The sequence below is a fragment of the Branchiostoma belcheri genome, unplaced genomic scaffold, assembly GCF_001625305.1.
Source record: "Branchiostoma belcheri isolate BF01 breed outbred unplaced genomic scaffold, Haploidv18h27 scaffold204, whole genome shotgun sequence".
Classification (NCBI taxonomy): Eukaryota; Metazoa; Chordata; class Leptocardii; order Amphioxiformes; family Branchiostomatidae; genus Branchiostoma; species Branchiostoma belcheri.
In genome coordinates this window covers 199,132-214,017 of record NW_017803536.1, presented here as the reverse complement: position 1 = coordinate 214,017, position 14,886 = coordinate 199,132, and the positions used below count along the sequence as shown (strand labels likewise).

Here is a 14,886-nt window from a genome sequence, read left to right as displayed (position 1 = left end):
CTGATCAATGATAAGCTCAAGACCTTTAGTGAGCAATCGGTCAATATCGACATTTTGTAATTAGATATTCTACAAAGCACATCTGTGGGAGAGAGCATCTGTTGGAAAGGTTGAACCGTTTTCAATCACACCCCAAGGAAACAAGTCAAAGGTTCAAGAATCCACACATTTTTGCAATAGGGATAATTGTAATCAGTGTGGAGATTATTGATTTGAGTAAGCACATTGTCCACAGACGAAAAGCCAAAAAACAACGAATAAAGAATTACATGGAGCTCTCATCACTACAAGTCGCCGGCTAGCGCTTGCCGGCAATGCCACCAGGTACAACGAACAAGAAACAAATAACGAAAGAAGTAGATGGACCGCTTAGAACAAAAAAAGAGATAAACATCACACGCTTGTACTTACCGGCAATGCCACAAGGTACAACGAACAAGAAACAAACAATGAAAGAAGTAGTTGGACCGCTTAGAACAAAAAAAGAGAGAAACATCACACGTTAGTGCTAGCCGGCAATGCCACAAGGTACAACGAACAACTATGGAAAATATATATCCGTCAATAAAATTCGCAAGGGAGTAGTTACTGCCGTAGCCTGTTGAAATCTACTAAGTACTTAAGCATTTCAACTATTAACTAACATCACACTTTATTACGTTGTCAGCATAATTTCTTTGTGCGGTTAGACTATAGACTTTAATAATCTCTGGTGTCTGCTGGAAAATCCCTCTCCAAGTGGACAGTCTTTCATGACTGATACAATATGTACAACTCAGCACCCCAATTCCGCCAAGACAGAATGAGGTCAGGCCTAAGTAGTATTGTTGATGACATGGTACGAGATCCATTCACGGCGTCAGCCACGCAGCGAGGTCGACAGTAAAAACGTCCCCAAGGTAGACACCAAAATGGCTCGAACATACGACCAGCGCCATTCTTGTTTACAGTTCACTGATGACTTATTTCTTCTCATAACGTCAAGAGATCTGATGAATCGAATAACACGGAGTCACCAAATAAAGTGTAATTGGCATTCAGCAAGGAATGCCTGTAAGTCCGCAATTTGGAATTCTCTTTGTATTTGCGCCGTTTACTGGCCTGTGTCAAAGATATTACAAAACGGTCTCAGGCGATGGCTGCTGTCATCCATAACGGTTGGTTTAAATGTGTTGTAGAGGCTGATCTAGTTTAGCTGTGCTATCAACAATAGCAACCTAATATCGTAAATTATTTTATACTCTGCAGTCACATTATTACGGTAGCGCTTGGTTGATGTTGTATTCTGTGAAATACATGATATTTTTTCATCATTTTTTTAAATTCTACAAAAGGAATGTAGTGCTGGCTACATTTTCAAAATGTTTATTTCATCGTTTTAGCAAAGCGTGATCAAAATCTGTAATAATTTTGAAATGTTTCTAGACTGATAAACAATACTTGTTGAAAGTTATCGCTGCTATGATGTGATTTGTAACGCATTATGCATGTGCGTTACAAAATATATTTCCTCATAACTTATTAACACGGACGAAAAATGTCGATGGAATATCTTCCATCTACTGAAGTACGGCAACATTCAGAATAATTTAAACAAGGTTTGATCACATAAAATATTTGTCTGGAAACAACTACACTGCCCATAGCACTGTACTAGTTTATAGGACAGTAGATTATATAGAAAAGCTACCTAAGTATAGAAATCCCAGCAGAGACTGTATAAGTACATGGTTTCATTACTTACTACATAGCCTCTTGTCGAGTGCATGAGTTTCTTGAAATTGTTTGTAAGTAATAGAAGTTGACATATTTGTTGTATCTTATACAGTTGATGTGTGATAAATATCCTTTATCTTTCAAAAACACGCTGCATTTTAATGGTAAATTCATGTATTGTTTCCACAGTCTAGTTATCTTAGAGTAATTTATTGCAACTGTGTTGGTTGAGTAAAACAAATCACCCTAGTGCGGATTTCTTTTCTGCATTTACCAAGAGACAAACGTCCCCCGCAAAGTGACGCTCTCTCTAAATCCTCCGCTATTGTTTTGCATTTTCATTTTTGAATACTCATAAATCTCACACTATACCCATACAAATAAAGCAATGAATATTCCTTGCGTTATCGTGGCCTCACATACGGACTGTAAAGCGACAACTACAAATTGCAGCTCCCTAGATGTGAATTTTATTGTTGTGGCAAATTTGAAATCAAACAATGCATTCGCGTGGCGATTGCCACAAGCAAAGGTCTCCATCCAATCAAAGACGGTGTTACACACAAGGCAATTTTAACACCTAGATTGGTGTATGTTGTAATACTATAGCCTGGCCGCTGATTTTCAGTGTAGAGACAGCGGAACGCTTAAAGATAAAATATTTAAAGGCTTTGCCCAGGGTTATGGTCATTCAGAGTTTGCTATGCTATATATCGGCGAGTCCTAAAGAAACAGCCGTTTCATCTGATGAAGTAAAAAATCTATAGCCAGCACGCATAGAGAATGCTTAAAGCGACGAGGCCTTCAAAGGTGATATCCATTTCAATACGCCTATTGTCAAAACGTATGTTGCTTTCAATCAGCGTTTTTCTCCTGGTTCTCGTTACTTGTTGCACTGGGAAGTGGGGTTGGTTTATTCTATTATTCAAGTTCACGGTTTCCACTACAGGAACGGTGCATCAAGAATCCTCCAAAGATTTCGAAACTAGGTTTTTACAGCGCGTAGCGATGTTCGTCGTTGTCGGGCGAATTTGGGGAAATTTGTAGCAGTTCATGTATGGTGTTGTATTATGCATGTGCAATTTATAGGTGTCTTCTTTGTAACGATGGCCTCTTTTCTTGGCGCATGTCACCCCAGGAGTAATCATGCGTAGGCCCATTGTTACATAGCTCCATCCTCTGCTAAATCAATGCGCCTTGAAAGGGAAAAACGATCGTAGAAAATTAGCAATCTTAGAAAGTGCACCGCCAGGAGGTATGATATGTGAAGACATAGTCGGTCCGACAAAACCATGGACACATTATGAGTGTTGGGCCGGCCCCAGATGTGTTGAACCGAGTCTTTATCTCCACCGGTGGACAAGATGGCAGCGTGGGATCCTTTTAGCGATGAACTTGAGGACATTATAGAGACGGTAACGAGTCATTTATATAGCAATGTCGATTTCTAGATAAATATGTCGACTGGACCAGCTTTAGATCATGCTTTTGCGATTAGCTAAGGCACAATTTATGGCATACATGATATTACGTCGGAATTAAGGCATGTTGGACATCGTAATTTGGCATTTGCATCGACGTTATCTGATGGTGCTAATGCTTAAAGATATCTGCGCGTGGGCAAACATGATTTTGTATACCAAAAACCTTGATTTTTGTTATACCTTAGGATCAGTCGAAAATACCTTTATCACGGCTGACAGGATACCATTGATTTTTTTATTTAATTGCCTTTGTGCCTCAAGCGGTTTGGCGAAGACAGCTGCCTTTCGTATTGTTCGTATTCAGATTTTATCTGTAATGCCCAAGGATGGGATTGCAGTAAATGTAATTTTGTGATTTGTTAAAGAGACTATTTCTGCAGCACGGCACATTTTTCTCGCACATTTATCTATTTATTATCATCACGTCCGGGATACGCACTTACTCTTTTTTATGATTCAGGCTGGGGTTGAGGTTAAGGTTCGGCATTTAAGCTTCACTTACCACATGCCAGCCATGTACCTGTCGCATGTTTTCCTGTCTGCAGCACGAATTTGACCCTTTGCTCTCCGCGTCCTGCTAAAATGATGTAACCAAAGTATCATGTAACAGTTTTGCACCAAATTGACATATTTTAATTGAAAAATCTTTGTTGCTAAAACAGCCCTCACGAGGCGAACTCACTTTGTGGCACCGATACAAACTACCAGAATGTAAACAAAATGACTGACAGCTGTGTTTCAAACTTTAAAACACACTCGCAAGGCGTCATATTTGGGCATCTTCACTCATAAAATTATTTGAATGTCACTTATTTGCAATGGAGTAGGGTTGATTCAAATTACTTTGTGAAGAACTGACCAGAAAATTTACTTTTTGTATCGTCCCAACGTTTATGCAGCTTTATTTACTTATTAGTAATATTTGACCGCATAGTTATCACAGAGGCCCATATACTATTCATATACATTTAGATTCTCTGTGCATATGCAAGATATAATCAAACGTATACGGGAAGGTCCACTCTTAAAGAGATTCTGGACCAGCCAATGGTATTGATTAAAGCTTAGTTTTGATTACACTTATTGATAGGAGGGGAGGTAAATCGGTAAAGCTCACCCAACCAAGACCAACCGCTAAATCAGAAGTGACAAGGCCAGGACGTAGATTCATGGAACTATTTTCTCTGGCGCTTTAAAGGAAGTTTTTTGTTGGCCGGTATACCTCAAATCATGTTTGCTTATGATGTTCTAGCTCAAATGGTAGCATCGTGGGGTCGTGTGGCGTAACGATAGCGTGTTCGTCTCGGAACCAAGAGGTCCCGGGTTCGAACCCTGCCGTGCCACCGAACTTGTGCCCTTGAGAAAGGCACATTACACGACTTTCCTCCATTGGTATGGTATTTAGTGCGATTCGTCGTATATTAAGAAGCTGATGAAAGTATTCATAGAATTTTTAATGTTGACTAAGCAGATTTTACCATTGTATGCTTAATGATCACAACTGTAAATGTATAATAATGTTATAGAATGATACGTACGTCTGTAAATAACCTCACGATTCAGCCCTCTACGGCTGCCAGGAGGCATGTATATCTTATGCTAAGAACTAATAAACCAGTCTACTACGGAAATATTCATTACTCTAATTTACCAGTTGAAAGTCGCTTATAAAGAGTAAGGCAAATGTTATAACCCCACAGAAACCCCATGGACAACCTCCGTCATTGTTCTTGACCTTTTCTGTTTGAAGGGGTTCCAGAACTGTTTGATCTGTCTGACCTGGTCTGATTTGGTAGTGATGTCTGCAGAGAATCATTCCCCTAAGATTTCTCTGATGATTGCTCGGACGGCTACTGAAGGCGGACATCGTTTAAGATAACGCCCGCATCGTGATGCCTTCCTCCGGGCTTGGTTCATGAGGCGATCGCTGGGTCAGACCCAGGCCACAGACCACCATTTCCAGCCCCCTTTGGGATATATGGTAAACATCTAAGAACTGAGCCGTCAAACCTACTTGAGTGTTCAACTATTGCAAACTCACATTGACAGGGTAGTTCTACCTCCAAATTGCCCATTTAGTCCAAAAATCTCATTTTCTAATCAATGGAAATAAGTACGATAGATAGAATCATGACCTCTGACCCCCCCTGTAAACAAACAACAACAACAACATGGCATTACTTTTAGAGCAAGGTTTGATCACATAAATTATTTCTCTGGAAACAACTACAATGCCCATAGCACTGTACTAGTTTATAGGACAGTAGATTATATAGAAAAGCTACCTAAATATAGAAATCCCAGCAGAGACTGTATAAGTACATGGTCTCATTACTTTTTGTAAAAAAACAACAACAACAACATGGCATTACTTTTAGAGCTCTACCAGGCAGCCAAAACAAGACTAAAAGGGTAGGATATTGTCTTCGAGATTCTAAAAGAGTTCGTCCGACATTTTGTGAGCTTGGAGTATGAATCGAAGAAATGCGATTCGCGACAAGTGGGGTGCATTTAACGTCTGAGAAAATTACATCGGTCTTATCTCAGCAATAGCAGGGCCACATCTGCAATACGTCGCCGGTTATGAGAATCTCTGGACGACCGTGTGTTTTAAATTGCATTATGAAAGTTTATTGAAAATCCATGCCCAATGGCTAATTGCAAAAACATGATAAAGTAATAAACAGTAAAAATAAGTAATACTAATCCTACTTTTAATATAGTTATTGTTGGGTTTGATTTATTTTCTATGTGCAATAGAGTATAAAATGACCGACATATTGTGAAATGTTTGTAGGAGGTGTTAATAGGAATGCAGTTTTTTTTAAAGGTGGGAAGGTGAGTAAAGCTAGGGAACATTTTGGTGACCATTTCAAATAACTTATCTCTTTCGGTGCTATATTGAGGGCAATGACAAATAAAGTGCATTTCATCCTCCACTGCATTTCCTACAATATTTACTCATTCTGTCGTTTACAGACAGTTGTTTGTATCTTCCCTTTTCTATTTTTAATGTATGTGTGATAACGCTAAGCGTACATACAGAGCCTACTTACTTATGAAATTATAATCGACTAGTTAATGTTGGCGTGCACCGTATGATGGTGTAAGTAAAATGCAAATCTCATAATCACAGACGTTTCATGTGGCTAATCTACCGATATGTCATTGTTTAAGCCAATAAATATGACATCCGTAAAATGGACCACTGTGCATGCAATCCATGTGTTAAAAGATTCTGGCTATTTTGTATTCCAGGAACATACTTTTTTTAAATTCAAACATTCGACATGGTATTAAAGCACACTCAAGTGACAGCCCACGGAGATGACTTTTTAAACTACCACTTACATAAACAACCTAGATTGAAAACATAGATTGTTACAAAATGAAATCCAACAAAAATGAAATACAAAGGAAAATAGACATCTAACACAAATGCCAGGGCCAAAGAATTTTGAAATGATTGATAAAAGTATGATATGTAAAATTTGCCTTGTTATGTTCGAACGTTGTAGTTCTATGCGTTTAAGTCCTATTTTGGGCATGGGTACATGTATAAGTGGCTTTTCATGGAGTTTGAATTAATCTAGGTCTGATGTACAAAATCTAACTTATACTGCGAGCCTCCGATGCTCATATGAGTTCAATTTGACAATAAATTCTTTATTTCTTTAAACCATCAAAGATGATCTGACAACCAGTTTTCTCCGGCCACCCTTCTTGGTTTTCTGTTCCTTTTAGCGTTTCACTTAGTGCCACGCTGGTCCTTTGATGTTATCCTCCCATCTTTTCCGTTCTCTACCACCTTGTCCTAAAAATGGGACTACAGCTTAAGAGCCTTTAAAAGGCTTCAGACGCCGCGCTACGGGGTGCAACCTGTGGACGCACCCCCAGCTGTCAGCAGTTGGCTGACACTCTGGAGTTGTCGACGGGGCCCGCACTTAGCGTACATTGACAATCAGAGCGCGTGCACCCTCCCTGGTACCAACAGCAAACCATCAGAATTCAGGCACGAACTTAATCAACCGGCTTTAATCACGCCAACTCACGTACGCGTTTTTTTCTACGGCAAATGATTAAAGAACTAGGCTGTAACGACAGCATCAGGAGCGAATGATTGGGTTCAAGGGTAAAACGTTCGTTTTACAAGGGAATAGATTAAAGTGCCGCTACTGATAGAGGCAGACCTGTTGTTTTTTTTGGAGAGGTCGTGGATTGATACCATTCATTAGATCTCATGGCAAACTGGTCAAGTTTTAAGGTGCTTTCTTTGGAACACACTAATTGTTCTGAGTAGACGCCGTGGAATGGTCACGGTTATGTGGACGGTGGTGTTACAGATCGATTGAGATGCAAACCGCATGGCTACGTATTACTTTTCATCACGTATTACCCTAGTGTATTTCCAAGGGCAAAAACTACTTCTTTCCTGCTATCTTAAACGACCAGTCGTATGTATCCTCTTAAATTAGGAGGACAGTTCCTGCTCTTGAAGACGGCCATTAGTTTATTGAACTAGGCAGGGTCATGGGGAGAAAGCGGCGCAGCTAACGGTAATCCAGGATGCTCACTCCGCTCAATCGTAGCGCGTTCGACCTTTGCTCCAATCATCCTGCGATGCCTCCGAATTAATTTTCTTCAGAGGGAAGGCTTCGCTTCCTCTTTGTCCTGGTACATCGCTAAACCAACTGTGAAATTAGAAGTCCATTTTCGTGTGAGATGTCCGTGATTTGAGAGGCTTCATCACCTGGCCTCGGGCTTTAATCTTCATATACCTTATTCTGAATTAGACAAATCCTGAAAGCCTAAAACTCATCAGCGTAAAGTTCCGTAACATTCCATCATTCAAGTTCGTGATGTTGCGATGTAATGTAGGTAGCTCTGCATCATTGCAGAGGCTACTCCCAATACTGCAATATATTGTGTTGTGTTGAAGTTCTTTTTACGAACTCTACTTATCTGCATCCTCCTTGTCTTGACTTGTCTAACTTTTGTTTCCTTTTGGACATCAGTAGAAAAATATTTTAATGACTATTTCTGTACGGAAATATTCATTTTGTAGCTTACATTGTTCTCATTCTCTAGTGTCACTGACGAAAGGTAGCCAGTAGAATTGCACGAGGTTTGTTGATTTCTTGATTTGTCTACCGCAAATTTGTGTATATTTTGAGAGCAGATCTTAAAACATCCGAGCAATTTCATCCGAGCAAAGCAAAACAAAAATAGTCTAGATGAGGGAATCTGTCTGATATTGACATTTACTCCAATTTTAGCACATTTTCATAGTTGAAGTGTTTGATATAGCCCCAAAAAGCTATGTGAGGCGCCTGTTTCTTTTTGGGTACTGCACATATATAGCTAGAACCAGCCTGTGATATACAAAATAAGAAACCGTTTTCCATCAGCAACATCGGATATGGAATGGGATTGACAGAATGACCAGAAAATTGACTTTGAATGAAAATCCGTTTTCACCACCCCGAAATTACATTGGATGCCTTTAAATAAAAGATACAAACAGATAGAACATACCAGTCAAATGAAATGGGTACAGTATAGCAGCCAGTGTATGTCTCTTGTACTTCTTTTCGTTGATGAATTACCTGTAACGGGGACACCATTGATTTTTGTTCTTGCATAAATCTTTGATGCAGAATCTATGAGACTTCAAGAAACCATAAAATTGGTCACAGATACCTTGTGTACAAATAATAAAACTGCGTTAGCTTTCTTCGTTGACAATAACGCTTTTTCATAAAGGAGTTAGATGTTTTGGCCAGTATGGTTTAGATCTCCTTTTCTGTCGATAATCCGATACACGATTTAATGAGGCAATAGTAGCAATCTATAAACGGTAATTTTAGATAAGAAATTGGCATAGAACAGCTGACGATGAAGTAGATATAACGTCGGATGTAATTATTCAAATCATCAACTATAACCACATTGAAACAACTGTGTGTCAATACAGATCACTTAGAGTGTACAAAAGGTGATGAAATCAAATACTCATCTCCTTTGAAGCATGCAGAGTTTAGGAAAGAACGTCTATTCGGTGTCTGGTTTTAATGAGAAATGTGGGCACCCTACACTGGTGTTATTTGTATGAGACGTCTGCCATCAACACATGAAAATCAATACTCCATTTGAGACTAGTAGTTCCACACCCAAATTTATCAAGGGTTTGGCATGAAAGTTCATCTGTGTTGTCATTATGAAAAAAAAGACTAAGCTTTCCTACCAACACTAGAATGTATTTGGACTTTCTATTCAGGGTAGGCCTGTGATCTCTAATGTAAGGGTTGTTGACGTTTTCAGTTAAAATTCCTGTGGGCCATGGGTGAAATTTCATAGTTGGAGAAGAGTTTTATTCTTATTTTTATTATGAAACGTTTTCCATGTAAGATGCTCCGTACGTACATGTAAAACTACAGTGCAGTACTTGAGTATGACCTTTTATGGCCGGACCTTTGACAATCATCATACTTCAGGTTATGTACACGTTGCAAACCACCAGTAAATGCTTCAATTAGACTTGGGTTGATGACTTCCTAATGTTCAGAGATGCTGTTTGCTGGTGAGAGGCATTCCAATCAGAACCTTAGATGAGTTGAGGCAGAAAAATAGGTCATCTTTCAAAGATCTTACTGGATGCAGCAAGACAGCAAACAAGGTTTACTTCGAATGTGCTGTACCATTGAACTTCACTTGGGTGACACGGATACTTTTTGACCTGTCTCTGTGAAGAGTCAACTTTACTAATACTTTATAAAGTGCCTGACGGCAACGTTTCATGGATTCAGAGACTGTCATTCTCGTATGGGACTGTTCAGTCGTAACGGAAGCTGTAGGCTGATATTAATTAGGATTTCGTCATGGTCAATATTGAGTGAAATTTTGTCTGTCATGGTAGAATTTAGTGAGAAAAAGGACTTACCTTTAGATTACTTTTGACTGAATAGAGCAAGGTTTTTTTTGTCAATGAGTGAGTAACCCACCACTTCTGTGACGTCACGGTATGCAAATAGGACACGTGACTCGGTGAGCAATGGGCCATAAATCCCAGATAGTTTATAGCGTATCCCGTCTCTGTCAACACTATGTTAGAATCTATAGGTACCTTAAGTTATCACTGTAGAGTCGAAGTTGTATATAGCACCTATTCCAGGCAACGTAAATATGAAACATGACCGTTTACTAGCACGGCTTTCTTCAAAGTATTCTTACAATGATCCAATCGTCATTTTTCAATTCCTTACCTCTAGCCCTTGAGCCGTATCATACAACATCTTGTAACGAATTATAAGCACGTTAATGTTTTAAATGACCTGTGAGCATCCCATCATCGTCTACCATGAGCATATACCACTGTTAATGGGCCGTTATAGTGCCAAACTCCTTCATCTCATCGCTGATCCATTGGGTGGTTCTACTCGTATTCCTGTGTGGAATAATTTGCAACGTTCTCATTAAAGAGAGGGATTGGTGCTGCGGAAAATGCGCGGAATAGCGTGTGATGAGTCAAGTACAAGGTGAATGAAATTTGAAGTAGCGCGGAGGATTCTCCACGCGATAGCGTGTAATTCTCTACGCCTGAGGATGGCCGGCCATTCTGGACATGGTAAGACAACACCACAGGAACTATAGTAAAATGTTGAACTTTATTCCAACACAAGGTTTCACATGGATCAAATTTTCAACCACGACTGTCACTCTCATCGGGATAATGAATGACCAATCACTTCAAAACGTAATCTCGCGAGAGTTACGGTTACAGACACGTGACCTTATTCACAGGATACTTTATGGAGACGTGACGTAAGCAATTGATTGAAGTAAGGTCATAGTGTTGGAATAAAGTTCAACATTTTACTATGATTACTGCCAACACAGATGAACTTTTATGATAAGCATAGGAACTGCTACTGTCCCATAGGTTGTGGGAGGGTGGAGCCTTGATTTTTAATGAAAACGTTTTGTCAAGGTCAATTGAGGGCGCCTAGTGCCCTGAGGAACAACAAAGAAGGACGCCACTTCATGGAATTCAAAGCCATCTATTGAAGCCTCACAATTCAAAGGTTAATCACTGAGTATGACGTCAAATCAGTCACGGTGACACAGCTATTTCCATTTCAGTGAATCGAAGCTCAAGCACTTTTTGTAACAACAACAGATCCTCTGACCCTCTGGAATGACCTCTATTGAAGTCGCATTATGTAACGTTATGTAACACTACAAAGAGAAAATTTCTGGCCATTTCTTTACAAAGTAAGTTGAATCAACTCTACTCCATTGCATGTAAGACTGCTATTCAGGAAGCGTAGGTGCCAAAATATGACGCCTTACCAGTGTGTATAAATGCTTAAATAACAGCCGTTAGCCATGTTTGTCTACATTCTGGTAGTTTGTGGTGGTGCTACAAAATTACGTTGCCTCCTGTAGGGTGTTCCAGCAGCTACCATAAATTTCAGAAATTTGTATCTTCTCCTTTTCAAGTAGCTACTCTGTGCCTCCAAGAAATCGACAATCAGCACACTCGTTGTCAATTTTGAGCTACGATCAATTGAAATGCAAATCAAGGACACCAACATGGCGGCCTTCCTCTGCCTGGTTTATTGATAAGTATTCAAAAGTACCCTCTAGGGCAAACTGGAATCTGCTGCTTTTCAAGCAGCTAGTTACTGTGTATTTCCAAGAAATTGACAAACAGCACCCACGTTGTCAAAGTAATGAAAATACCATCAGAGCCGGACTAGTTGCATACTAAACCCTACTGTGTGACCTGAATAACCTTATATGGTATTTGGTGTCTCCATGGAGTAGCCTCATTGTCTGAGCGGTTTACTTCTTACAAGAGAGGATAAACGACCAAAAATATAATCAAAACTCAGATGGCCTCTTATGTCCACATTGTATGATTAGTTCCAGTTAGGTTTTATTACGACATACCCTTAATGTGTTTAGGTGCCGTTCATTATAATTAGGCATCGGTATCGTATTGCCCCATTGAAAACGCCCATCACATTACGACCATTTTACCGTAAGCATGCTTTTGTCTGTGTCTGCGGGAGCTAATGAGTTAAAACGAGTACTTTGTCAACTGATGACTGGTCGGCAATAAAGTCAATTACAGATATACAATGGTAAGATGCAGCTGTGTAGGATGAAATGTATGTCTGGAATACTTTCCTTGGTTTAACTAGACGTAGCGACCTGAAAACTAAGGAATATGATTCTGCACAGGATCTACAGCTAAAGCTACAAGAGGTAGCTGTACTTAAGAGGTAGCTGTACTTAAAAAATATCTGTGATCTTAAAGTCCATGATAATGTTCTTGGATCTTGCTCAAAGTGATAACAAAGTTTTTTGGAACCAACCTACATGTTACATAAGATGTGACTCGCGTAACTAACGTAATTCATATCGTGTAAAACGGCTTCAGAACTTGGTACTTCCAAGTATACAAATAGCATGAACGATTGCTCATCTTTGTTGGTGCACGAAATTATGGAAATAACTATTTTCCATCACACAGTTATGGGCGCGGTTAAAAATTCACTTTCTTTTGAAATCATTTTTTCTATGATTATAACTGTTACAATTATATGTGTTTGAGGATTTCCGTACTCTTCGAGCAGATGTTGGTGGGTAAATTTTATTATTTTCAATTTATTTAGCTTTACAGAATCAAAATTTTTAGGGGAGCCGGCAACAGGAACACCATAGAAACACACGAAGAGACATATTAAGTTAAAAGATATATAAATGATTGTGAAACAAAGTGTAACAACCAGATTGTCACCTTTCTATATATGCCCCATTTTTCTGTCGCTACCTACACCGTAGATATCTACACAAGTTACAAATTCTTGCTTGGGGTCACCTTGCTTGCTGGATAGCGTCTGTGAGCTAAACATTGGGGGGCAATGGTTTTAAAGACCATCCATTGCCCCACAATGTTTAGCTGTCAGTCGCTATCCAGCAAGCAAGGTGACCCCAAGCAAGAATTTGTAACTTGTGTCTGTCAATTGCATTTCTGTAGACCCATTATCATAATTGCCTTTCCAGATTTCACCAGTGGGTAAACCTGCAAAGAAGGGATACTGGCCGCTAAGCTCATTACGCCTCCGCCTGCGGTAAAAGCTTATTCTAAGAAGGGCTTTGTTAGCTTCATTTGGTCCAACATGTCCATATGAAAAATGAAAACGGGAAGCAGCCTAAGGTGGTTCTAAGCTGTGACGTTACATTGTATGTAACAAAGAAGACAAAGAAGTAAAACTCTAGCCTCAAAATATGCAATACATGTGTGTAAAAAGTCATCTAAAAATGGTATTTACGGGGAATCCTCTTCATAAACCCCTAGGTTTCTTGGGTTGTCCTGTACATTTTTGTTACATTATTCAGTACATATTGATGTGTTTTAAGTCCAAACTGTCAATAAACAAATAATAAACAATAAAAACATGGCTTTTTCACGAGTAACATCATGTGAGATACTTGATCATCAACTTATATCCTATATCTATTCACGGCAAGCACAAGGCATGTTTTGTACGTCCATCCGCGAATGTGGAAATCACCGATTGGCGTATTTGTGTGGTGGGTGTTGAACAAAGCATTTCTCGCGATGTCAATGAACTCTGGGTTTTTACAATCCTTACGACTGCTGAGGTTATAAAATTGCCAAGGAGCTAGCGTACTTTGTTGTGTAAGGAGCTAGCGTACATTGGGAAAACAAGGCAATGCCGTAATTTTGTCCCTACATTGCTAAGGGACGTCGGGATGGGTTAATCGCAAAATAAAAGGGAAAAGTGCAGAGTGGAAGAGTACAAATATTTAGACAGAGAAAAAAACAATAATGAATTATTGTCGTTGGGCTTGATGGATTTTTCCCGGAACTTTCAAGGGATGAAAACCACTTAGTAGTGCTTTCTAAAATTAATTTTCGCCTTGGGGTAAAGATTGGATAGTTAAAAGACTGCAGAGATCCACAGAGACGGTGTCTCTTCGCTTGTTTGCTTCTTAAAGCGAGCTTACCAAAGCAGACCTTGACCAAAAGATACCGAGGGAAGAGGTCACTGTGTGGGTTGCATAGCGAGCAGGAGGATTGATGGGGGGGTTATAATGGGATGCCGTTATGGGTGGGCGATTTGGAGCCTCTTGGGCCCAAAAACGTGCTTTAGTGTTGAGAGCAAGCGGCAGGGAGCCTCCATGAAGACATCAAGTGGCATGGACACTTTCATCCTGAAGGACTCCGAGCGTGCTTCGCCCGACTGAGTATACAGGTTGGAGATTTCTCATTAGGAACAGTCGATAGTTGATTACTTTGTGTGTAGAAGCAGCTAACAGCGTTCTCATACGGTTCAGTTTTTATCAGTAGGTGTCGATAAACATACTCATTGATGGCCATTACATGCTTGCTACACGTAGAGATAGCTTTGGAGGTTTTCCCTTGGTCTGCCGATTCGATAGAGACATTTCTGATTTCCCCAATTACAAATCACGCCGGAAAGGATTGCAAAGACGAGTAAAACGAACGTAGCTGACCGACAAATTGCTATCTGCCAGCTCGTTTATAGGAAACCTATATCGCCATTTCATTTGTAGCCCTCAGCACAGGGGCCCGTGAGGTACAACTAATGGATAATTCTATCTACGACCGGCAGTTGTCTGTTTATCTCGG

At 39.8% G+C, this 14,886-nt stretch overlaps 1 protein-coding gene across 1 annotated transcript in view; it reads left to right on the top strand.

Annotated features, from left to right (window-relative positions):
• Nucleotides 1-3,064: 3,064 nt before the first annotated feature.
• Nucleotides 3,065-14,886, top strand: part of LOC109469466 (acid-sensing ion channel 2-like) — a 37,166-nt gene continuing 25,344 nt past the window's right edge. The window contains exon 1 of the mRNA XM_019767983.1: nucleotides 3,065-3,131. Coding sequence (XP_019623542.1) covers nucleotides 3,081-3,131 — 51 coding nt within the window. The 5' untranslated portion in view covers nucleotides 3,065-3,080. The remainder of the gene's footprint in view (nucleotides 3,132-14,886) is intronic.